This window comes from Chiroxiphia lanceolata, chromosome 3 (assembly GCF_009829145.1).
Source record: "Chiroxiphia lanceolata isolate bChiLan1 chromosome 3, bChiLan1.pri, whole genome shotgun sequence".
NCBI classification, from domain to species: Eukaryota; Metazoa; Chordata; class Aves; order Passeriformes; family Pipridae; genus Chiroxiphia; species Chiroxiphia lanceolata.
The window spans coordinates 70,887,876-70,913,929 of NC_045639.1; the positions used below are offsets into that span (position 1 = coordinate 70,887,876).

Sequence of the window (26,054 nt, forward strand, 5' to 3'; positions counted from 1 at the left end):
GAGGTGTTCTGCGTGCATAAACTACATTTCACTTCTTTTTATTTCAGCTAGATAGAAAGAAGAAAAAAAGGGAAACTATAAATAAGCATATGACAGATATTCTTAAAGTCTGATGATCGGTGAAATTAAAGAGCCTTACAGTTATCAGGAAGAAAACTCAGAGTCAACAAGGGAAGATACATAAAAAAGAATGACTTGCTATGGTTGCTGCATTGTAAAAAGCAATTGCATATGGAACTACTTCTATTCTTGAAATTACTCTATGACTGGGAGCTCTCCTGCATTCCATGCAGCCAGCTACAGAATAAACCCTTTTCAAGAATCTGAAATGAAGTGGTTGTTAATTTTTTTTATGTTTCTTACTTTTCTAAAGCCATCTAGGTGAGAACCACTTTCACTAGTAACCTCTCTAACTTTATGTGCAGCCATTCTAAGATGTATAGGAGTGTCACAATAATGTCAATGGCATATTAACTTCAAAAACTGGTAATTGTTCAAATGTCAACATCAGATAAGATTTTCAAAGGTGCTTAGGCAATCAGGCAATCTCATAATTCAAAAAGGGACCACTGGAAACCCAAGGCAATGTCTTCTTCTTTACTGCTGAGCACCTTAACAGAAACATCCAACCAATGTGTCTATTCAACAATTCCAAATTTCCTATCACGAAGCCAAACCCACCCTAAAGTCTACATAACCCTCCTCTTATCTTAGAGATCAATATAGTTAACATTATTTCTGTATCTGTGCTAGCAATGCTTTTGTGAGTTAGGGAAATGCTGTTATTTCCATTTTACATGTCACGTCAATCCAGGCAGAGCAGGATATGAGAGGTGTATGTCAGCCCTCAATAACATAACAATACAAATGTAACTTGTGAATGAAAAATATCTGTGACTTGTCCAGAACTTAAAAGCGTGATTTCAGTATATGTTCTTTTTAACAGCAAAATAAGCACTGATTGTATTATTGACATAGAGAAAGGATCCTCTGTTTTTTAATTTACATGAAGCAATTACAGTTTTTGACCTGCCACACTACAACATGCAGACTCAAGGAAGCTTCAGAGCTGCTCCTCGTTGAACATTATACGAAGCCTCAAAATTAGCCATTCAAAAAACTACATACACATGAGAAAGGCCCAGAAACAAGGCAATTGAGGTGTACAGAACAAACACTACTTTCCTTACACCGAAGAAACAGGAAGTTTTTGTAGTATAATAAATGTAAGAAGTCCACAAGTACAATACAAATGTTAGAGGCATACTATGTTATACAGCATACACACACACCAGCCGCAAGAAAGTCTTATCCAAACAAACAAATTCTGCTGCCTTAGTCCAAAAGATAACTTTGTGTCATACTAAAAATGTCCAGCTTTCAAGACATGTTAATTTCAGAAGGAAAAAGTCCTTTCTTACCTTACCTTCAATTATTTTTGCTCTAAATAGTTAAAGCATATATATAATCTGGAAACCAGCGTCAAAGCAATCCTGTACAAATCTCTAATTTATTAATAAAAGAGGGAAAACTGAAAGGCATTTAACAGGTGGCTCTCCTTACCTTCAGCACAGCAATGAATGGTACAAAATTAGCTCTCTGAAGACCATTTTTATAGAGATCTGAAAGAAAGAAAATCAGTACAATTTTGCTACTTAGTCTTAATAACAATGTCAGCTTGTCTACCAATCTAGCAAACAAAACTCAGTGTTGCTAGAGACAGGAGGAGGAACAAAAGGCAGAAAAGGAAAGCTGAAATTGATTTCTCTTCTTTTACTGTATGAAAATTCAATACATTCTTAAGGAAGAAAGGAACACCCTGAGGAAGTCTGAAAAGGGCAGGGAATGAAAAAATGATTTAGATCTCTAATGACATAAAACTGATTCTAACAGAAGAAATTAGACTATCATTTGTTTTAAAGTAAGGTTATAAAAATCACTTGTAATGCTGGGTATACATTGGTATGATTATAAGGCCAAACTGTGCAACTGTTAAATCCTGCGTATTTGGCAGAGGGCAAAACCCCCACATAAACTAAAAATACACAATTTGACTTTACAAAGTCAGTATCATTCTTTTTCAGTGTACTGTGGTACACTTTATCTTCTAGCAATTCTGCCAGGTACACTCCTTTTTCCAAAGCAAGAAAAAGGGTCACCCCTAAGGCTAAAAAAATGAAAATTAAATTATTATGTTAACTTAGGCAAAGTTGCTAAAAATACAACCTAAATTTATAAAAAATGAGATGTTATGTAACAAAATGCAGATCTGTTCTCAAAGAAAACACAAGTTAACAAAAACAACTGCAAAGCAGCATTTTTTGTCTTATTTATCACCATATATTTATACAACATAAACTTATCTTCTCTGGAAGTTATCCAACTGCCCAAAAAGTTCACAAGAGAATGACTTCTTTCAAAATGTAACCACTTAAACTGTATGATGAGCTGCTCTGTTTCATGAATATTAGGAAGCCTTACAAAAAGGCAGTAAAGCACCTGTAACTGATGGGAGGAATGAGCAAGATAATGCAGACACCTGGTAGAGATATCACAAGAACTCCACACAAAGACCATTCCAGGTTATGATTATGACTTATATTCCCCATAATGCTTGAAGGCTACAGCTCTGCTAAAGCTTTTATGCTTTGCCAACACCTCACGGTGGACAGAAGATGCAGCATGCATGACACACCAACATGGCACCTACAGAATGGTTTTCACAAAATTGGATATGTACACAGAAATATTTAGGAAAATTATCAGTGAAGGAGATTCCACATCCCAATTACTAAAAAAGCTGTAGGAAGCCATGTATCATGCTCATTCACAACTCTGCAAATCAGGATGGCTATACATTTGTTAAAAGTGTATAGCAATTGCATATTCACTTGCAAAGATTAGTGAGCACGTAACAACACTATTAGACAGCTATTCCTGTTAGGTCTTTTAATTAGTAGGGTTGTGAGTTCTGTATTATGTCTCTGTTTTGTGAGGATGAGAAAATAAACAGTAATTTTGGTGGAGAAATGAAGCCAGGATTCCTCAAATACTGCACCTCAGTATTTCCCCTCATATCCCCCTAGGGCAGAAGTTAAACGCAGTTAAGTGTAGCACTAATGTTCAGCAGCTTGATACATATGCTTTCTAACGAAAAAGTCACTTTTCCTCTTCGTATCAACAGGAAACAAATCTCTCCATTCATTCTTAAACCTTGATGTGGCGTACTACAGTAACTCAACTCTCTTTCCTGTGGGAGGATTTTAGACAGCCGTGAGCACGCAGGAATAGTGACAAGGGAAGAGACAGGCACTGACCAACACCTGGACTGCAACGTAGTTCAGTTCTGGAGATGCTGTTCTTGACATTCTCTGTTGGGCAGCTACAACAAGTGCATGGCTTTTGGATTGATAAAGTGACCTAATATGCATTAAAAAACCCCATAGGACGATAATGGTCACAAACTGATACCTCAATTTAAGATGTTGGATACAATTCCCAAGTTACGATAAAAATTTCTCCTGAACTTCAAAGAGCAGTGCTCCAAAAACACAAGGATGGCTCTCAACTGAGTAAGGCATCCAGTTTATCTGTAGTTAACCCAGCTACAGTAGTTATGATTTCATCTCCTTTGCTCAAACAAGTAAAATAAGCCAAGAGGGAATTATTAAACCCTGTAGTAAAAACCTAAAAAACTTTGGGTGGATTTGTTTTTCTTTTTTTTTTTTTTTCTAAGATAAGGTGCATTGTAAATCTGTAGTGATTGTCTTTTACTTAATTAATTTGGGTAGAAAAATTAACTGGTAGTTACAGTTAATACTGTAACTCTTCAGTATTTTTTGCAAACATTCAAAATTAATCAATCTAAAAGTTGCATAGAAATTATGCATTATGATAACTGCTAATGCTACACTATACAAATATCTTTCTGCTCTACAAAAAATTACAGTTGTTAAAACCCAAAGAGATTTGGGCACTTTGTAGAAGGATTTACCTAGCTAGTCACTACCAGTGACTAGTTATTCTAAAAAAAGTTAGAAATGGAAACAACTAGTGAACTCAAATTGGGCTTTAAGAATGGCATCTTGATAAGGGGTTCTGCTTTGAGCTGATGGATCAAGTCTGCAAGTTCCTGAGTTAGAAACTGGGAAGGATCGTACTCCTATTTCCCCTCTCTTCTGCAGAATATGGTCTTTTCCTATTCTGGCATACATCTAAAATAGGCAGTATTTTACCTCTCCTCAACATCCCTGTCCCCAAATACCCTTCCACTGGTTTGGATAGAGTAGAGGAGATCAGAAAACATGGAAGGATTTGGGAGTGATGGGGGAAGGAACACCTTGAGTTCGAGAGAAAAGAGGAGAATGATTTAGTGAAAATCTTTCTTCCTTAAGAACAAGAAAAAATACAGGGCAAACCAGAATATCTCAGATTCTTGCAGACTAGAGATTTTATTAGTGTTAAATACTGCACGATATTACTACAATTGTTTTGTAAGATACTGAGATTCATAGTATTTGGATAATACCAGTAGCATGTTTGTTTTTACCTTCTGGCGGCCTGTTAGATGTTGCCACAACGACAACCCCATTTTGGAAGAGATTTTCAAAAAGCTGCTTCAGAATCATGGCATCAGCAATGTCAGTGACCTGTAGAAGACAACACATTTGTTTTATCTTGCTTTCAGCTTCTGCTGCAATAGATCTGCAAGTGGCTTTGTAGCTAGGAAAAATGCTTGTTAGTGAAAGCCATTGGAGAGAGATTCTAATTATTGCTTGGTGAGAAAAAAATAAAAGGGATAATTAATAAGCAGCGAATGTACCACAGTCTTTCAAAACTTGCCCACTCTTTATTGAGGAACTCCACCATTTCTTTACCAATTGCTAAATGATTTCGTGTTAACTTCTATAATAAAACTACAGGTGGGAGACAGAAAACAGACCTAAACATTTAAGAGGCCTACTTAATTAGAAGCAACATGAAAAAAAAACCAGAAAATAGAAAGAAAATACACACTGGCTGTTTTACATTTCTATTACCTTTGAGGCAAAGGTTTGCAGAGGTGAATTTAAATGGTCATGGGACTTCAGAAATAAAGACAAGTAGCCAACTATACATAATCAGCTGCTGTTGAAAATAGAATGATATGACATAGATACTATTGTGTGATTGTTGCAAAAAACAATTCAACAGATGGCCCATCACAAAAATAAGCAATTTCATTGTTCTTTTTAAGTGCCTTCTATTACTGTCCATGAATAATCAAAAGGCAGGCAGTCACTTGCAGCACAGTCAGCCTCTTCTAACCTTCAGGCACAAAACACGAACGAAAAATAAAAATGGGTAGGACAAGCGATACTGGGGAGGGGGAAGGAGGAAAAAACAGATAGACAGAGGAACAAAAATTAGCCTTAAAGTAAAATTTCTTTAAAGATCTTAATTTTAGCTCAACAAACTTGCTTTCTAGTACCAAGAAATAAAAGGAAACAGAAACCACTCTGTACAAATGAAAAAAATGTAATAAGTTTTTCGGATAAAAAAGCCCCTTGTTACAACAGTAATTAATATTTTATAGGAGTTTACCAGCTGAGATCAGCAATCTTAACACATAAACCACCTTTATGATCATTACACTTGATTCTCCTGCATTCCCTGTGGTTATTATATAGACACTTGTTGCATTTTGACTTACCAAAACAGACCCTGACTCTGAGGAAATAAACCTATGGTGGCATGGTGAGAGTTACACATACTCATCACACAATAGACTGCCAGTTTGCTGTGCTTTCACCAGCTTAGATGTGTATGCTGTGATAGTAATACATGTATAGAAATATTTTAACCAGTATAATTTTTGACTCTACTCCACACCCCTCCACCTCCCATCATTCTCGCATTTCTAAATGACCTTTCTGGGCAGAAAAAAAGAAGATAATTCTACAATAGAGACAGCAAAGGACTTAGGTTACATTTCTAACAGCTAGTTTGGAAGCACTAATGTTCTTAATGAATGATATACAAACACTAGTTTCCTTCTTCCAAAGATGACTTCTATTTTGTTTTATATAATGCATTAATAGGGACTTTTTCTTTCCTTTTTAAAAACCAAACTTTTACATTTTCTGTAACACACCCCTCAGATTTGCACATCTCTGCTCACTAAGATCTGATATTAAAAAAAATATAGTAACTCTGTACTGTACTGTATGCCTAATATATCTGCTTATGCATCACTTATCAGTAATTTATTTCTTCTGAATAATAAAATTTAGGAACTTCCCCCATTCCTAAAGAACAAGACATACAAGGAATCACTATAGATGTGCATCTTAGGAGTAACTGAATTTGTTGTACCACAAAGCAAACCTAAAAGTCAAGTTTTAAAAATCTATTATGTGTCATTTTGTTACAAACTTTTTTGTTTAACAATACTATAAAGCATGCTACCTTTAGAAAACAGGGAGGGAAAGAATATAAATGCTCATAAAACAAAACAATAACATCCTCTTATTAATAAGAACTGTTATTTGATGCAGAATTCTGAACTCCATTACAAAAAAACCTAAACAACAAAAAAAGTTCTTGAAAGCTCTGTCAAAAAGCGAGAGCCATTTTGAGGACCAGAATGCAAATATGAGCTCTTTTTATGTAATCCAGTTTCAGAAAGACAAAAAAAATTCTACAGGGTAAAGCAGGTAGGAGACAGTAACTAAAGACTGTAAGTTCTCATGTTTTTTTACTGTATCTAGCATTCATTGAAACAGATAAGAAAAGCAAAGGCTATAAATTACCAATAAGGAGAGCCAGCTAATGGAGAGAATGCAGAAATTTCATGCATTTAAAAGATTTTTATTACATAGTGCTGCTTTCCATTATAACTCAGGTTACCAAAAAAAAAAAAAAAAGAAGAAGAAAAAAGAAGGAAAAACACTAGACTAATAGTTAATTTACATGTGTAAGTGCCTGAGATTCAGTCAGCCACTGATTGGTACATTGCCATGTAATGAATGGCAAACATAAGCATGTATTATCAGCAATTAGTATTAGCACAAAAATAAGAGCCTAATTTTTATTAGAGGCTTTTAATAGAATGCAGGTTAGTAAAAATTCCCTAAATTGTAGTTCACTTTAAATCCAAGTGGTACTGATGGCATATTAAGACTAACACTGCATGATCACTCAGCTTCCCAAGAAGTAGGGATTCTGTTTCATTTTCAATACTAACATAGGTTACAGTCCCATGCCAAAATAGACCTTCTAATTACCTGTGTATAGTTATTTGATCACTAAACAATAACTGGACTCTTTTTACTAGCCAACCTCTGTGTTCTAAAAACATCAAAACTATAACTACAAATGGCATAATTCTAGGGTTTTTCTTCAAAATGAGGACGCATTTTTAGAATGGCTTAAGACTTTTGTGATTTAAAAAAAAGATGGTAATATTTACAGTAAACTGTCTGACAAAGATCAGTAAGAAGTAGCAATGCTTTAATAATCTGAGAGCCTGTGATTCAGGCAAAATGCTGACAAAATCCTTCTTCAAAATAGACACACAAGCTTAGTGCCATCACTAAGGTCCTGTCTATCACACAGTATTTGCAAAACGAAACATTTAAAACATAGTAATTTTTTTAATACAACACAGAAACACTACTTTTAAAAGAAGCACTCTAATATTTTTTTACACCAATTAGACAATTCTTCAGCTGCTTGACAGTTTTCTAGGCTTTGCAGGAAGATTCACTTCCGAATACTTCTGCTTTGCTTTAGCCCACTGTCAAAGACAAAATGGCAACCTAAGCAAGGCTTTTGTCTTCTGAAGTTCTGCATTTGGTTTCCTCTGAAATATGAGCATTAACAATATTTTTTTGCTGTCCCCGTTTACAACATGTCCATGTTTCTGTTCTTAAGATAAATAAATAAATAATTTCAGCTTGTTTCCTTTTTTTTGTCCAACAGGTATCTGAAAGCAACATGAAGTGTTTAAAGCAAACCTCAGTAGTTTTTTGATGTTGCCTCTACATACAATTATTTTGCCAAAGCAGTACAGGCCATCTTCACTTTCCATCTGTCAAGACAGAGTCACTTTGTCAGCAAGTCAGAACAGTACCTGTCTTGAGTCTCTGGCTGTTTTCAGTATCATTTTAATCCAGTAATTCTTTAGTTATGAGTAAATCAGACTGCAGTGAAATATAGCCACAAGCTCCATTGGAGAAATGTGCTGCAAACATCCTGAACTAAATACGACTCATTATTAACGTAAGCTGCTCATCCAGTCACTGCACTACTCTATGATTACTTAAGCAGAAGGCTTCTTATCCCAAAATCAGTGCCTTCTGCAAAATTTAAGAAAGCTGGAACTCCTCTTCAGTAGGCAAAACCTGTATTAGAGTTCCATACTACAGAAAATCAGGCAAGAAATCCAGCCATTCAGAAATCTGTGAATTTAGAAGATTAGTACACGCAGAACAAGTAGACTTTAAAATTCACATATGAATGCAAAGTCTTAGAAACACTTTTAAAAATACAGTTCTTGTATTAATTTCCCAGCTGCGACAGACTGACAAAACCAGGTGATTTTTCCAACTGAAGTCACTGATGTACCTCAAGCAAGTCAGCAGGGGGAGCAGGCAATCAATCTGGAAACAAAAAATACCAGTCTCTCTCTTTAAAATGTGGAAACATGACAGACAGTCTGGAAACACAGCAATATCAGGACACAAAAGCAGTGGGTACTTATACAGAAAAGCAGGTATTTACACTAATATATGCTACTGCCTCTTTCTACCATTTGAGCATTTAATGTCATGAGCGTTAATACTTCCCTCTCTAAACCTTCCCATTTCTTCACAGTGTAAATACAACTGTCTCTGTATTTAGATTTTATATTCAAGTTTCGGGAGCCCAGCATGCATATTCAATAGATAAAGCATAAATTAAATGATCAAACAGCAGCAATTGCAATGAGCCCACACATTCTGAAACCGTAGATCAAAGGACTATCCCCAGATGAAAAATGGAAGAGTAACTTAAACTACTACTTTACAAAAATCCCCTTCATGGGAACCAATCACAAAACAGTTATTTTCCTCGGGTGCACACATTTGTAAAATAACAGCCAGCAAATATAAATTGCTCCATTTATTTCAGAAATGTATTAATTTAAGAGCATAATGCAGACAATTTACAGTTAATAGATTATTCTTTTATTACCGGTGATTTGAGAAACAACATAGATCTGTTCTTATCTTGTTCTGCATTTTCTCTCTAAATTAAAAAGAAAATCTCAGCTGGTAAGAATTGCCAAATACCTCTAGTTTCTTTAATAATAAATAAAGCAATTTTACACTTAAGTTTGTGATGTGCCCTTAAAACAAAATTCACAAGCTATTTAAAATGAAACAATCGAGTCAGCTTGTGCAAAGATCATTTTATAAGCTTATTTTAATTTTCACATTTAATTAAATGAAAGTTTCTTAAAATGCTAGTTGATATAATCTGGCACAGTCATGCCAAAGACTTCAATAATTCTAGGAAAGAATTTAGGTTGAATCTGACGTGGTATTTACATATCCTTAATCACAGAGAGTATTTTGTAGCATTATATGAACTACAGCAAAGACCAGGCATGCCAAGCAAGTATCAGGTGGTACTGGACAGACTCAGTACAGGATGATGGCCCCTGCCCTGAAGTATTCATGAGCCTCTAGACAAACTCTAATTCCTCCTTGTAGGATCAATAAACAGGCTGGTAAACAAAAGCACTATAAGGGCACTTATAACACCAACTTGCATCTTATCTACTGTGGAAAAAAACCCCAAATCCCTGCCATCTTCAAAACTGTGAAATGACTTACATTCTTCAACTTCTACAGTTTCCTACTGTAGTTATTAAAATATTATATTAGCAGTAACAAGTGTCATATTTTAAGATCAGAAGTAATTTTATGTAGTTTCCCTTGAAGCAAAGGAGTAATCTCTGACTTTTTACCTGAAATTCATCAAAACACAAGAGAGCAGCCTCTTTGCTTATTTCCTCTGCCACTGGTGCAATTGGGTCATATGATTTGGCCATAAATCCCGCCTTTCTCTTTGGCAAGCTCTGCTTAAGGCGATGTATTCCTTAATTGATAAAACAGAAAAGAACAAATACGTCTTATTTCTTTTTCTAAGATTGGAAGAACAAAATTATTTAGCTACCAAATAAAACTAGCCCAGTCTAGTAAAATAAGAAAGCTTCAACTTAATCTAGTTTCAGGAGGGCAAAACAATTTTCAACCACATCCAGACAACAGTTAAAAGTTCACAGATTCTATGATTCATATTTTTTGTTTAGGAATATATAAAACAAAATCAAAGAAGTCTTGAATGCTGTGCACCTACACATTATCTTTTATAAATAGATATTAATTACAGACTATCTTGCTCTGAAGGTATTCTTAGAGTACATTTAGTTAAAAGAATGCAGACATAGCAACAGAGTCATGCTTTAAAATGTGAAGATGATGACACTGGCAGAAGGTAAGATTATTATATCCATACCTTACTGTATGGATACTGATTGTATTGCATCTGACTACAAACAAACGTTTGGAAAACAATGACTCTGCAGTAGGAAGCTATCTTTGTTAAGATCAAGAACAAATGACAAAAAACGGAAATGGAAAATCTCAAGAGTGACCCACTGATGATAGAAAAGTGAGCACTAGAAGCGGCTTAAGTTGTTTACACTGATGAAAGCCTCACAAGAAAAATGCAGCTGTCACAACATTTGTAAATTACAGCACAGTTAACAATTTCACAGTCATATAAGGTCATAAAATTTGGAAACAGAAGCGAATTTTAGAATATCTAAAACAGCATCTCTGTCAAAACAAAGTGATTTACACCCTGTCAAAATTTTCTGAAACTTAGGATGAACTTCTTTCTATTATTTTTTCCTCCAAATTACTCATAGTATACTAAGTTAATCAACCAGAATAGTTTCCATTCTCCTTGGCATTTATACCTGATTTAGTTATTCTTTATTCAAAACGCAGACGGAGTTTTAACCTTTCCGGTTTCAGTTTAGCAATTGCCTTCTTCAGATTTCATGTAAGCTAATTGGTAACTGGAAAACATTTAGTTAAGGATTTCATCCTAAACAACACACCCAAGCTTCTATACAATCAGGTATATATATATATATATATCTCTTCAGAAAAGATATTTGAGAAATAATATGCAATTAATATCTATACTGGGTCTGACAGACAATGCTAAAATGCTTCAACGTTTCTCCTATTTTTTACCTTTTTTTTTCTTAAATACTTGAATAAATTTACAGCGATTATTATGAACATAAGAATGACAGACCTTTTTATAGATATCATATTGCATAAAATTCTTGTCAATACCCGTGTCTGCACTTACTCTGGTGTACATCCAACATGAAACCATGAAAATGGACTCTCTTTTTTCTTTCTACTTCTAAGTGAGAATAGAACAATGTCCATCACCATTGTCTTTCCTGTGCCTTCAAATAAAACAATAAAAAGCACTCAGTGGTAGTTAAAGTACAGTATGTACTGATTACAACAATGATTGTTTGATAGCTTTGAATTAATTCAACAATAGTCTTCCACAGAGTAAGTACAAGACCAGACTGCTGTGAAGAACAGTATGTTTTCTGTTCAAAAACTGGACCAAATGCATGTTTATTTTTCTGTTTTAAAAATTTTGATTCATACAGAGATGGTCCAAAGGTTGCACAAATTATTCCCCAATATATCCAGAAAACATCCTTAGCATTTCCTCCGGAAAGCAGTATGATTTCATGCTCCACTCTTGCAATTAGAATATAGGAGGATTCTCTCTGGTGGCCTCCACAATTACTTCCCCAATTCTTAAATTGCATTCTTAAATATTAGGAAATGGGTAACCCTGAAACTACACATAGTAATGTGGCCCAGTCAAACAGATTCCAGGAATCAGACTGTAATTGTATTAAATAACATCATAATGTGGAAGAAAACCATCCTGTAAATTCATTAAAGCAATAAAGCTACATAAACATAAAGCTTTTAGACAGTTCAGAATTTGAAGAGACATGCATTAGAGAAAGTTCCATTGGATGTAAATGAAACTTACCAACATCTCCATAGACATAAACACCTTTGGGGGTTTGTTTTTGGCAAGGAGCTGCAAGTCAAGAAAAAAGAATAAATATGGATATGAGGTAAAATAAAAGCAAACACATTGCTGTGTATAGTAAGAAAGTAGTTACACTTAACCACAAAAGTAGCACTAGCTAGCAAAGTGCAATCTTGAATAAATTATTAGCTCAGAATTGATATGCAGTCAATGTTGTATTTGTGTGAGTTCTATAAAAGAGGCAAAACACACATGCAGGGTTTAGTTGGGGCCTTTTTTTCCAGATCATTTTGAAAATATCCCCATTCCCAGTCCTAGCAACACGTGCCTTTAATATATATATATAATGATTTATATTTCCCAATCTATCATCATCAAAACAATCCTTTCCCTCATTAAGCCATTTGAACAGTTCTAGAAAAAAGTGTATCAAATTAAGCAGTATTGATAGTATTCATAGATATATGCACTATATACCTATTACAGCAGTTCTGCTAAAGATATAAACTCATAGATGATTCAGAAATCATATTGCAAAGCCAGTGAGCATTGCAAGACCACTTTCTCTCAGCTTTGAATCTTAAATGCAGAATCATCTCTGGTTTAAACATTATTAAAATAAATGAGTCACAGTAAAAATATGTATCTATATACACATGCCTTGTGTGTGTAGATGCATAAATATATAAAAACCTAAAAAAAAAATTTTCAATGTATGCCTTTATTAACTATTTTTTCAAGTCAGTTACTTTATCTGGAACAAACACTGCTAAAAATTTTAAATTTCTTAATATTATTCAGGACATATATTAGGACACCTGATGGTTTATTTTATTTTACGCAAATACATATGGAAAAACTTCATATAATACGAAGACTTTCCATCTGAAATAGTTCTCTCCCTCTCTCCCCCCCAGTATTGTGCATAGCCCCTCCAAGTATAATTCTAAAAAGAAAACAGTTTCTAAAAATAGAGATCTTAACAAAATTCTATCAAATCCATGAAAATGAATTGATATCCGCAAAAACACTGCAGAAGAGTATTTGATTATTTTAAAGGGCTCCACTTTCAGAGCTCTATGGGGTGAGGCAACACAGAAGAATATTAAAATTGCAACCCAGGGGTCTCATTTGGAGCTGGGTAATTGCTAAACAACTTGAAACTAAAGCACGTCTTCAAAATACAGTGCCATGTTAAAGAAATAGAGTCAGCAGCAAGACACTAATTGAAGAGGAAAGAAAATTCATGACCAAAAGGTAGAAGGCTAACATCTCAGGTCTGGAGTACCAGGTTCATTCAGAAATATCCAAGCATGGCTCTTACATAAGATCCTCTTTGGATTTCATTTAAGCTATATTAATAGGGTATCAAAATTGGTATCATCAATCTGTGGTTGGACAGGGTTCAGATGTTCTGAAACCATTCCATTAATAGATAAGGTTGCAACTATTTGCTAGTGCTTTCAAAGCACTGCAAGACAATTTAACTGTTGAATATTTTTCATTGTGTACTTTTAAGAGCTTGCACTCAGTAAAACTACTGATGCTCAAAGTTACACAGAAAAGAAAGGAGGAATGGAAAAAAATCCAAAAGAAAGACATTCATAACAATTTCTTTGTTTTAATTTGATATTAACAACAGTCATTTTAACAAACAAAAGATTATAACATTCAATTTATTTCAAAGAAAGGCTGTGCAATCTGATTTGCACTTTCACAAGGAATGACACCAAGCTAGAAAAATAAATCTGTTTAGAGTACAGCTTTACTTGTCTTTGTAAGGTTATACAACCAGAACAAGTATTTCACTGCAAATTTTTTATTAATTACATTTAACCATTTTAATATTTGTCTTTTTAGGCATATTTATTTCTGGAAAATGCTTACAGAAAAAAGGGGGGTTTGACTAACGGAAATAAATATAATGGCTTGGGCTCCATAAAAGTCTAAATCAATTTCGGGTTGATTTAAGAAATGAATTAGCTTCCCTGTAAAGATAAAAATTTTTGAGTGATATCTAATTCCTGAAAAGGATGGGTACTGCAGCAGATCCAAACACATCTGCTGAAGCTGGTCATCTCTAAAAGCAAATCAAATGTCAGAAACCTCTCGTCCTCTTTGAGGAATTCAAGAAGTTTGTAGGACATATTTTACATATACTTCTGCCAAAAGTGACACTATTGATCACTTCAGTATAATCACTTCCTTAATCCTGTCAGGTTACTGTATAATGCTAAGAATGTATTTTTATATTCTTGGGTTGTTTTATGTGTTTGGGTTTTTTTTCTTGAAAATATATTTTATTTTTAAAAAGTAAACTTGATTAGTAGATTTTTAATACCGAAAACTCAGACATCCTACCAATCTCTAGTTATTCTGCATAATCATAAAATGAATTTTTCCTTTTTTTTTTTTAATTATTTAATGCATCTTCTAGGAGTTGTGTAAGAAAAATATAACTTCCAACTAGGATTTCTGATGAAATCCCATCAATGTTCTTGATTCAGTTTACAGCACAGCAAGCAGTCAGGAAAGTCAATGGTAATGTGAAAGGAAAAGAAAGCAGAAGACTGATCTTGCTTCTATTCAAACACACACTCTGAAAGAAGGAGGGGGGAGAACTAATGCAAAAAATCCTCCAGTTACCCTAAAATAAGGAGAGTCCTAGTTTATTTCAGGGAGGGAAGAGAGAGAAGTAGGAAATGTAGGAAGACAAACTAAATGAATGAGCTTCTCCTCACTCCTCATTCCCATATTATCTGACGAATATTTGGGGTCTCTGTATAATAATGTTCAATTTGTTGACAGTACATTTTCTTTTGCACCAATGGTAAGATTTAAGGAAGCTGAAGTTAATTTTTAGAATGTACTAACCCAGAGATAATAAGTGATGCACAAAACTGGAGTATGAAGGGGAGAATTTGAAATGCTTATACATAAGTTTTAAAGGCTCCCCACACTCTTTCAAACAGGGGCATCACCTCAAATATGTCAATGCTTGAGTCCTCCAAGTTTCTTAATTCCCACAACATTCTTTGCAATAACTTAAGAAAGCATAAATTCAGTGCTTCACAGAGTTTCATTATCATCAAGACATGCTACAGCAGAAGCCTTTTTTCCTTTTATAGATAGTTGACTTACAGATTTTAATTTGAAAATCATTCATATCTTAAAAATATTTACACTTCCACAAGATGATACAAACATTAGTATCCTAGATTTACAGAATTCTCTTCTGTGTTATCAAATGTTTCATAGAATCACAGAATGGTTGAGTTGGAAGGGACCTTGAAGATCACTTAGTTCCAGCCCCCCTGCCATGGGCAGGGATACCTTCCACTACACCAGATTGCTCAAAGCCCCATTTTACACACTTCTGTTTCAAAACTGCAAGCCTTGCTTTGATCGTATCAGATCAGATTTTTTCTTTGTTTAAACTTCACTTTCAATCAAACAGTATTCTACCTCATCTAAGGAACTGAACTGGTCAGAACATCTTCATTCTGACAACTTCTTATTCTTTCTTAACATATTTCTTATTCTTCAATAACATGCAACATCTTCCCACCTTCTCCCACGCTCAAACACCAGAAGCAAGAACTGATTTCCTGGGAATATTTACACTCTGATTTGAAAAACTTTTAAGATGGTTAGGCTACTAAGGTGGTTAATTAAAATATGCAAAATCCAAGAGACAAGTCTCTCTTAAATGCTAACAAAACTGCCTCTTTCTCCCACTCTTTCAGGCTCCTTTTCGCTGCTCTTGTAGCTGAGACATTTCCAAGGTCTTGAATGGTGTTTACTATTGTTCATACCTCTTTTCAAAACATGACCTCACTTATAATTGAGCTTATTTCAGTCATTAGTACAGCAACTCAACAACTCTTAGAAGTCCCGATTGGTATTATTTTGAAAAGCTAGAGATCTGAAATGTCTGTGCAAACTCTTACAGCCTTGAACTTCAATTCAGAGGATCTCAAAATATCTCAACATACAAGGCCACGCCTTCATCAAGTTGAAGATCAAAGTCCTCGTTCAAATTCGAGCAATAATTTTGAAAAACAGAAGCCTACTTAGTTGGCAGCAAGACTAATTGTTTTTTTCCCTAAGATTCCTTCTAAGATGATGCCCCAAAAAAACTATATCACAAAAAAAATAGAGTTTTATTACCCACGAAAAAAAAATGGTTGATGTCATGGTGGTGTGTCCCAAACTACTCATTTCAGAAAGCTTTGGCCTGTGAGGCAATATAAATCCCTTCTATAAACACTGAAATGCTTCCTCTATTGTATCTGATTCCAAATATTTGGTCCCTAATCCTCCTTTAACCATATTTTACTGAATAAAACTATTTAGACAAAAAGTGACAAAAGAAGAACAAAACTAAAAATCAAAGCAGACCATTCTTGTCATGGGTGTGAAGTTTCTATTTCTTGAATAACAGCTATTTTGGAAGAGGCTTCTGCAATTCTATCAGCAGAAGAAATCAGGCAATAAAATAGGAAGATCAGACTACAGAAGAGGCTGAAAGATGCTTCTCTTCCACCATCCCCTTTTCTTCAATGCAGCCTCTCAACCACATTCTCTTCAATGACAGAGCCAGGAAAAATGAGTACACTTGAAATGCCAAGCACCACTATTTTTTTTATTTCTTAAAAGCTGCCAGTAGATAAATCTCTTCTCAACACAGGAGATTTCATACTAAAGGTAGGCTAGTCAAATTGCCAAAAACCTCCTGAAAAAGCAAAAAGAAAATCTACAAGATACTAAGTAAACTGATAAAGTATTTAACTTTTTTAAACTAAATCTTTAAATAATTTAAAACAACCATTTGTTTCATTTATATCTATTAAAGCTCATTAAGTACAAAAAGAAAAATGAAACCAACTGTTCTATCACAAAAATATAAGGTTTATCTTTTACTTCCCAGTATATTCAAAGTTAGAAAGTACCAGGCCCTCATGGGAGGAGAGTGCCAACAAGCTATTCACAAATACAAGATTTACCCGTGCCCTGTATCATTAGTACTCCATGGAGATGCCTCCTACCAGTTACGTGAACTAATTCCACTCATAAATCTACACAAATCCTATTCAACCCAGGCCAGTTCCAGACAGCAGTACTCACCATCACCTCTTCTTGGCATGAAAAGCCTTAGTTCTACTCTCTAAAGCCAAACCAAGTCTGCAATAGCATCCCTACTCTGAAAGTCCATAACAGAAAAACAGGTATTTTGCTGAGTTAGGAAACTCCTCAACAGACATATGACAAGCACATGATTTTACCAACTACCTAGTCACAGTTGTGATTTATTCTGGGGAAAACCTTCATTAAGGATGTTGATTACAACTTTGCTGAAGCAAAACCTTGCCTGCACTAGAATTTAATCCATACTCTATTTGGCTTCATTTTATCTCAAAAGGAGCTCTGTTTGAACTGGCAAATAGCATCCTCAAAGACAACAGAACAGAAACAAAGCTGTTGTGACTTCTTCAGCCTGAATCATGATTTAGTTACACAAGCTAGGCTTTTAACAGATTTACACAAAATTCACTGCTCTCCTCCTTTTCTGAAGTTTTGATGTATGGCATGGCACTACCGTGATCAACCTGGATTACCATCTTGAGATTTCCATAGAAATATCAAGCTCTAGAAGAAAAACCTCAAACTACAACAGCACTCACCCCAATAGCAAGTAGTTCTACAGCTGCCTCTCACTGACTGTGGCATTAGTTCCACCAATGAGCCATGCAACAATTTTTAAAAGCTGGTTTAAAATTAAAGCATGGAATTGAAGCAATGTTAAATAAAGAAGTGGAGTGCTTTAAATGAACTAGTAAAAAACATTCTCATCTTAAAAAATGGCATTTGACTTTTTCCTTTTAAGGAAGCATCAGTCAGTCTGGTTTTATTGCCATTAGCTCTGTTATGTAGGAGAAAAAGTAGCATTACATTTCCTTAAATAAAATAAGATTAGTATTTGTTCTCTGCAATACAGACTTTCTTCCTTATTCATGCTTCCCAATGAAAGAATCAGTAAATAACCCATACAATGGCTGATCTACAAAGTCAGTATAAAACAACTAATCTGACAGTGATCAGCTCTCAAAACTATTCTCAAAGGCAGCCCTTTCAGAACCTAATATCCAAATGTCCAAAACAGTTTTCCAGTAAAGATCAAAAGCTTTAGCCTACTGATCATCAGGTTCGACAGCAAGACCAATGCCTTCATCATAACATTTTTTCTAGAATATGAAATGAATAAAAGTCTGACAGTATGTCCAAAAATATACAGGAGCAAGCCTGATAACTGGCTCCTTTTCAAGTGACTTCTTCTATAGTCCAGGTGCAGTAACACAATTTCAAGATAGGCAAATTAAAAGATTATGAGCCTAACATCAAAGATTAAAAAGAAGTCCAGATAGATGAAAAAGAAAAACTAACCCCAAACCCAAGAAATTTTCACATCAACAATTCTCAAGATATAAAACTCTGGCCATAGATTCCACTTATAGAAATAGTTTGGCAAGTTGATTCCAGCTTGATCTCCTTACACTTAAGCAGAAAAGGTTGCATTCAGGCATGCCTGCATATTGCTCTGGATACCAAAGATAAGAAATAACCATTTTTCAAAGAGGAATTTTCTATTTTCATCTGGTACTTGCTGAAATCGCATCAGGAGACTGATTTAGACTCAAGAGTTAGCCCACAAATGCATTAAGACAACATGAATTTACAAGCAACGCCCACTACAAAATTAATAAGTGTTTTAAAATACCATAAACATACAGTTTTCAACCTACATCTATCATTTATACACTGTTTTTATGTTTTTAATATATTAAAGAAATCCCAAAAGTAAATAGGTAAGCAATGTGATGAAATGACTCATCTGCCAGAGCAGGCAAAACATACTCCAACCCACAAGTTTGGCTCCAATGCCCACATCAGAGTCAGAATCATTGAATGATTTGGCTTGGCAGTGATTTCAGGGCATCATGTGGCCAAGCCCTGGATAAGTGGATCACAGATATCTCAAGTTGGAAAGGACCCATAAGGATGATGCTTCTACAACAGAGCTTCCAAAGACACACTCATTGCCCTCTGGGAACAGTCTGCCTTAGGACTTTGCTTCCTGTACTTGCATGTTTTTTCTTCCAGAGTGCCTGACTGTGCTCCATGGAATTATTCCCATTCAGGTTTCTTCTCAATAAAAAAGAGCTCCTTCCTTCCATCGGGAGGCAGGAAGACATTTAAAGCATTTTCAGTCAAGCATATGATTAGCAATATATTATCTGCAGCTACATATCCAAGTTTCAGGCATTCAAGCAGTGTTAGAGGAAGACCACAGGCAAGCACATCCAGCGCTCTGCACCCTGCTGTACTAATACATGTACCAACAGGCCCATTCACAGGTATAATACGTGTTCCTTCTCTACTTTTTTTCACACCTTGAAGCTAATTCACTGCAAGAGCCTAGAGTGGTAACTTGTCATTCAGTACCTAAGGCCAGAGGAAAGTGTGCCTTTTAATGGACTTGACTGTAGGCTTTGGCTCCCCTGATCCCATGCTACATCATCTGGGCTTGCCATGCTAACAAAACAGTATTTGTGCCAGGTAACAGGAGAATTTGGAGTTGTAATGGGAAGTATATGGTTAGGTAAGAAGTTCAACAGAGTTACATATTTAGATTTACGCCCGTGAGAGGAGGCACGGAGCTTTGTTAGCAAGGACTGCAGATGATGGCAAACACTGACTGTAAATGTGACAGTTACTTCTGACAATTAATAAAACCAAAAGTGGTGCAAGAGAAATAGAGAGAGCACAAGAAAAACACTCTGAGGCTGGCTGGGAAGAGCAATGACAGTTTCCCTCCTTCTAGAGGCAGGGTGTCTCTCCAGTGCAGATGATGAAGGCAATGTGTATTTTGCCATACTTTTTTCCCAGCACTATACTTTTATCATCAGACTCAGTCAAACACTCTGCTCTTGTTTCTCCTCACCACAGCTTATGACTCCAATTTGTTAATCAGGTGCAAATGAAGCATATTCACTGGTTGTTTAGCTTCTGTGTACATCTATGATGGCCTAATATTTACCAAGTAATATATACTTGGTAAATATAAAATATATTTCTCGAATATAAACTCAAATCTACAAAAACAAGGGTCAAGGAAAGCTGAGGGGGGAATTCTCACACCAGTTCTAATTGCTTCCCATAAGAGCCCACCATAACAATGCTATCAATATTTGCAGGTGCAAGGCCACAACAGCAACAACCTGAGAACAGCATGAGAACAAGACATGAAATACCATCAAAGAGACTCTGGAAAACATTGTGTCAAGAGCTTCAGGGAAAAGTTACAGATGCAACAGCAGGCTAACAGCTACTAATGCTAAGGGACTATGATTGACAAGTGTCTGTGCAACAGGGATATGTCTGAACTTTTGTTAATCCTTTGAAAAGAAGCTGTGATGCCCCTCCAAAACTCAATCAGGGCACAGATCACACCTCTGCCTTCTTTGTCACCTCACTCAGAGACAACAACATGGGAAAAAATTCTTTTAAAGTCATATCTGATCTACAGTGTGATGTGGAAATTATTCATGAAAGATCTGTTAGAACACAAAACATCAGTGTTCAGTTAATGTAATTCAAACATACAAGTATAATATCTGTGCTTGAGAACTAAAACCCGGATTAGGCCCCTCTCTCCTATAGCCAAATAACATTTTGGAAAGGCAGACAGCGGACACAACTAAGCCAATTTTCTTTGCAGAATTATTTCAATAATATTTAATTTGGTTACTTCTAGAGTGCCACTGGATTTTATAAACCAAAAAAAAAAGAACAGAGACTGAAATATGAAGAATGATGTATCTGTAAAGACCTATCTGGAAAAACAAGATTCATGCTAATGACAGAAACTTATGTATTTTAAGCACATTCTTATGAGCAAATATAAATGCAAAAAAACCATTTTTATCACTATAAGCCTTACCTTTGAGAAAAGATTTTTTGAATCAATGTTGTAGCCTTTAAGGCTCTCATGCAACTTCTGCAGGTGCTGCACAACTCTTCTTTGTTGCTCATCATTCTTCAGCTCTTCTTGCTTAATCAGAAAGTCATAATGTTCTAAAGGTCCATTGCAAACCAATAAGGCTCTGGCATGAGCATCTGTAGGAGTACCAGGGCCTGTCTTCTTCTCTGCCTGAGCTGTGTATGCTGTAAAAAATAAAAGCAGCCTATTAATAGAGACGTTTTGAAAAACATTTTCTTATAAACAGCACACATTCATAAGAGTTTACACAAAGACATATATAATTACTTACCTGTACAACCACTAGAGTATGTTACCCCTTCATTTTTCATCAACTACCTTTACTCCAGTAGTATGTTTTACCATTTATTTTATTATTAAAAAGTACACTCACTAAGAAGCCCAGCTGGATACTTGGTAAGATTTGGATGAGCTATTTTAAGGGAAGTTTTGACCTTTTTTTATCAAACTGGGGTAAAACTTCCAAAGTGCATTTCTTTGAATAGATAATCCTTTAGATGATACTTTAGAAAGTGTTTAAAAGTCAGCAAACAGGAGACCAAACCAGGAGTTCTGTAAGGAAGTTGAGAGAGTCAAATACCATACTGAGCAAGGCAATAGCTGTGAAGCCCTGCAATGCCATGGCCTGTTCTGCTGGCATTATCTTCTCCCTAGAAGAGACAGGGATGAGCCCAAGCAGGAATTCTGCTGGAAACAAGAAATAAAAAAAAAAAAAAATTGCTAGACATAAAATAAGATATAACTAGGAAAGGAAAGAACATACAGCACTACAAAGAAGGCTAGCCAAATCATTAGGATCAGAAACAATGGCATACACTGAAAAGCTGCTAAACACCTTCTTTGCTTCTACTGTCATTTAATAGGTTAAGTATAATAAAGAAAAACACAATTTGTAGCAATGGTAAAGGGAACAGATTTGAGTGTAGGAAAAACACATATCAAAGACTGCACAATTAGATATTTTTAATACTGTGAGATCTAAAGAAATTCATCCCTAAATGCTTTCGGTAAATGTCCCAAACAACACAATGGCCTCTAACAGTTTTGTCTGAGGCCTCACTGAAGGTAGGTAAGGTTCCAAACCAGGAGGAAAATGAAAAAGAATTTGTCTTTAAAAAGAAGAGAAAGGTAAATCCAGAAATTCATAGGCCAGTCAACACAGCTTCAGAACATTCAAAAATACCAGAACAACTACAAGCAGATTTTTTTTTAAAGTACTTAACAAAATAACATAACAAACAAAAGGCAACATCAGCTCCTCAGGAACAATACAAGATCAAAAGGTTTTTCTCTCCGGTCAAGCAATATGCTTAATGGGTAGAGGAAAAACATCTTTATTGCAGTAACACTTTTGTTACACACCAAGATTATAAATCAATTCAATGATGGCTGCCCAACCCTGCAGATGTCCTCAAACAACATATACAAGGACAACTTTCCCTTTAACATGGAAGCTGAAAAACCATGCCTAAAGCCACTGGATTTGCTCTAACAACTTTTTCTAAATGGCACTATGTTGGTTATAAAAAACAAACTCCAGAGATTTCAAGTGTTAGACCAGTATCAAAGAGAACACATGCAATCAGCATACTACTAACTGCAGTGCTTGTCTATTTTTCTTAGGATATAAACATTGTATAATCACAACGTAATGGGTACGTGAACACATACGAACCCTGGGACCCACCTGTCGCCAACTGAATTCTCACCACTTTTGCTAGACTGGCAGAGGACGAAGAGCTCTAAGTGAAGAAAAAAGACCTCTGCTCCTAACCTAAGCTTCAAGTTCACAAACTTCCATAAATTTGTGTACTGTACTGAATTTTAAAGCAAGGCTTAGAGCACGGCTGTTGTTACGCATCGGAAGATCCTTGAAGGAAAACAGTCCCTCAGACATCCTACAGCCCAGGCACGGCGCTGGCAGCCACCGGCGCACTCGCCGAGCACCCAATGCAGCCGCAAGGCAACGCGTTTAATCAGGCACCGCACCGCAGCCCTGTTTCCCGGGGGAAAGCGGCACCGTTCACTCGGGAAGCCACAGGGCCCCGTCCGCGTGTCCCCCCCCCCCCCGGGGATCGGGGCCAACTCCCGGCGCCACACCGGCAGGCGCGTCCCCTCTGGTGCTGGGTCGCGGGCAGGCCCAGGACAGGGCACATGAGGACACCGGCAGGTCATGGCACCGCGGCGGCGGCCTACCCCGCCCGGCACCAGCCCCCTGTCCCCTAGTCCCGATCCGCCTCCGCTGGGGGGAGACCCGCGGCACGGCAGGGAGGGGCGCGAGGGACGCACCGGCTCCTGCGGCCGCTTCTCGGTGCCCTCCCCGCGCAGTGCCGCGGCGGCCGCACTGACCTCTGAGCGCCGGGAGCAGGCGGGCGCAGCGCCGCGGAGCCCGCAGCAGCCACAGCGCTGTAGCCAAGGGCGACACGAGCGCCGCCATCTTCCCAGCCCGGCCACCGCAGCGGGGCGCGGGGCGCGCTGGGAAATGGAGTCCCGCGGCCCTACGGGCGGCGCTGAGCCAGCGCTCCCGCCTGGGTCACAGAAACACGGAGTCAATTAGTTTGGCAAAGACCGCTGAGATCATCGAGTCCAACGTATGACCGAACACCACCATGTCAAATAAACCACAGCACTGTTAGGAATAAATAAGTGTTCTTGTAAAATTTGTAGTGTGGTTGCATTTGGTGGTGGGAAGTGACAAGTTATTGGTTGTTCAGTTGTTTAGTTATAGAAAGATGCAGTTTGCCCAGAAACAAGGGGACCATGTAATGGGAGGACACACTGTAGGCATCGAGAAGGCTGTAACCCTGGAGTACCTCAGCCAGTGGGGAAATGCGGAGGGACCTGCTTTTCTGGCAAGGGGATAAAAGAGGCTGCGATCTCCATTAAGTTGAGAGACCTCACTAGGGATCGGCCAGAGAACTCTCCCTTTTATTCGAATAAAAGTTTAGCTAGCTCCTCTCTCTCTGGGATATTTTTGAGGCTTATAATAACAGAAACAAACAGGTATATTATTTTTCAGAACAGCACTAAGTGCTGCCTTTCCTTAAACACCTCCAGGGACGGTGACTCCATCACCCCCCTAGGCAACCCATTCCAATGTCTAATCCCCCTGTCTAGGAAGAAATTCTTCCTAATATCCAATTTAAACCTCCCCTATGTCCTCTCGTCACTAATTGCCTGGGAGAAGAGACTCGCACCTGGCTACAACCTCCTTTCAGGCAGCCACAGAGAGTAATAAGGTCACCCCTGAGCCTCCTCTTGCAGGCTAAACAATCCCGGTTACTTCAGCCACTCCTCATAGGACATATGCTTCAGATCCTTCACCAGCTCCATTGCCCTTCTCTGGACTCACTCCAGCACCCCAGTGTCCTTCTTGTAGTGAGGGGCCCAAAACTGAACACAGTATTCAAGGTGTTGCCTCACCAGTGCCAAGAACAAGGGAACAATCACTTCCCTGGTCCTGTTGGCCACACTGTTGCTGACATAGGCCAGGATGCCATTGGCCTTCTTGGTCACCTGGGCACACTGCTGGTTCATGTTTATCTGGCTGTCGATCCTTTGCCAGTCCCTGGCTCCTTCCCCCTCTCTTTGCCCTCCAAACTGCACCACAAGCAGTGGAGCAGCCCTTGGAGAGCCCACCTGCCTGCCTGGCTGCCCAAGGGCTGTGTTCCCCATGCTGCTCTGGCCACTCAGCAGAAATTGCAACTTCCAGACCCACCTGCAGCTGCACATAGCACCTTACCGCCCTACCCATGCACTCCATTTTCCAAACAACTGCCTTGAACATCTCAACACGAGGAAGAAGTTTTTTACATTGAGGATGGTAGAGCACTGGAACAGGCTGCCCAGAGAAGTCATGGAGTCTCCTTCTCTGGAGGCATTCAAAATGCACCTGGACACATTCCTGTGTAACCTGCTCGAGATGACCCTGCCTTGGACTAGATATCTCCAGAGGTCCCTTCCAATCCTAACTATTCTATGATTCTATAATTTGTATCATGCTGCACTGTGCCTGTATCGGGTGCCGCAGTTCTCAGGTCAGCTTGGCTGTCACTGAGGAGTTTTGGCAACTGAATTTGCATTTCTTGATCCTTTCTAGCGTGTGCTGTTTGATTTTATCTTTAAAAACATGCACCATAAAATACTAAGGACAAATATTTGTAAAATATTAAGAACAATATTCCTGTCCAGAGTTACAGTCTATCCACACATTAGCCGTATCAGTTTATGTCTATCAGTATAAGTTTATGTCTATCAGTATCACATTTATGCCTATGAATATATATTTAAAAGTCAACAAGAAGATACCTTAACATAAAAACAAATTTCCCCAAAGATAATGCAAAATCTAGAGGCTGATTCAGTCCTGTTCAGCCAGTTTGTTCTTAGCACACAGTAAGCCTTGTCCTTGGTATCAGTTCAGATGCCCACATGTGGCTCATGAGAGCTCCTCGGGAGAGTGCCAACTGCCTTCCTCCTTTGGTAGGTACCTGACTGCCTTATCCAAGCACCTCCACTGTGACTACACAGCTCTTTTGACAGAAAGGCACAATTGAAAAAGCCTGCCCTCCATGGGAAAGGCACTGGCACTCAGGAATCACCAACTATAATTCTCACTTTTTCACTGGCTGACCCTCCATTCCTGTCAGAAATGCACCCAAAGGTCAGGATGAAGCTTCAGGAAATGTTGCTTGCAGACTGCATTGTGCAAGAAATGGATAACAAAATGTCTACTCCTGATAGAAGTACAAAGGAAATGCTTAGTTTTGCAACGTCAGAATTCCTATGTCTTATTCTAGCATTAAATTTCTGTGCAACATTAGAAGGCAAGCAAGTAATTTTCCTAGGCTACCAATTA

General features: G+C 37.3%; 1 protein-coding gene across 1 annotated transcript in view; it reads right to left on the reverse strand.

The window, feature by feature from the left end:
- The window catches only part of AFG1L (AFG1 like ATPase), a 64,490-nt gene extending 40,831 nt beyond the window's left edge, over positions 1 to 23,659 (reverse strand). Inside the window, 9 exon segments of the mRNA XM_032682606.1 lie at positions 1,564 to 1,622; positions 4,550 to 4,649; positions 9,995 to 10,125; positions 11,416 to 11,491; positions 11,493 to 11,518; positions 12,133 to 12,159; positions 12,162 to 12,183; positions 21,137 to 21,360; positions 23,546 to 23,659. Coding sequence (XP_032538497.1) covers positions 1,564 to 1,622; positions 4,550 to 4,649; positions 9,995 to 10,125; positions 11,416 to 11,491; positions 11,493 to 11,518; positions 12,133 to 12,159; positions 12,162 to 12,183; positions 21,137 to 21,360; positions 23,546 to 23,633 — 753 coding nt within the window. The 5' untranslated portion in view covers positions 23,634 to 23,659.
- Between the last annotated feature and the right edge of the window lie 2,395 nt (positions 23,660 to 26,054).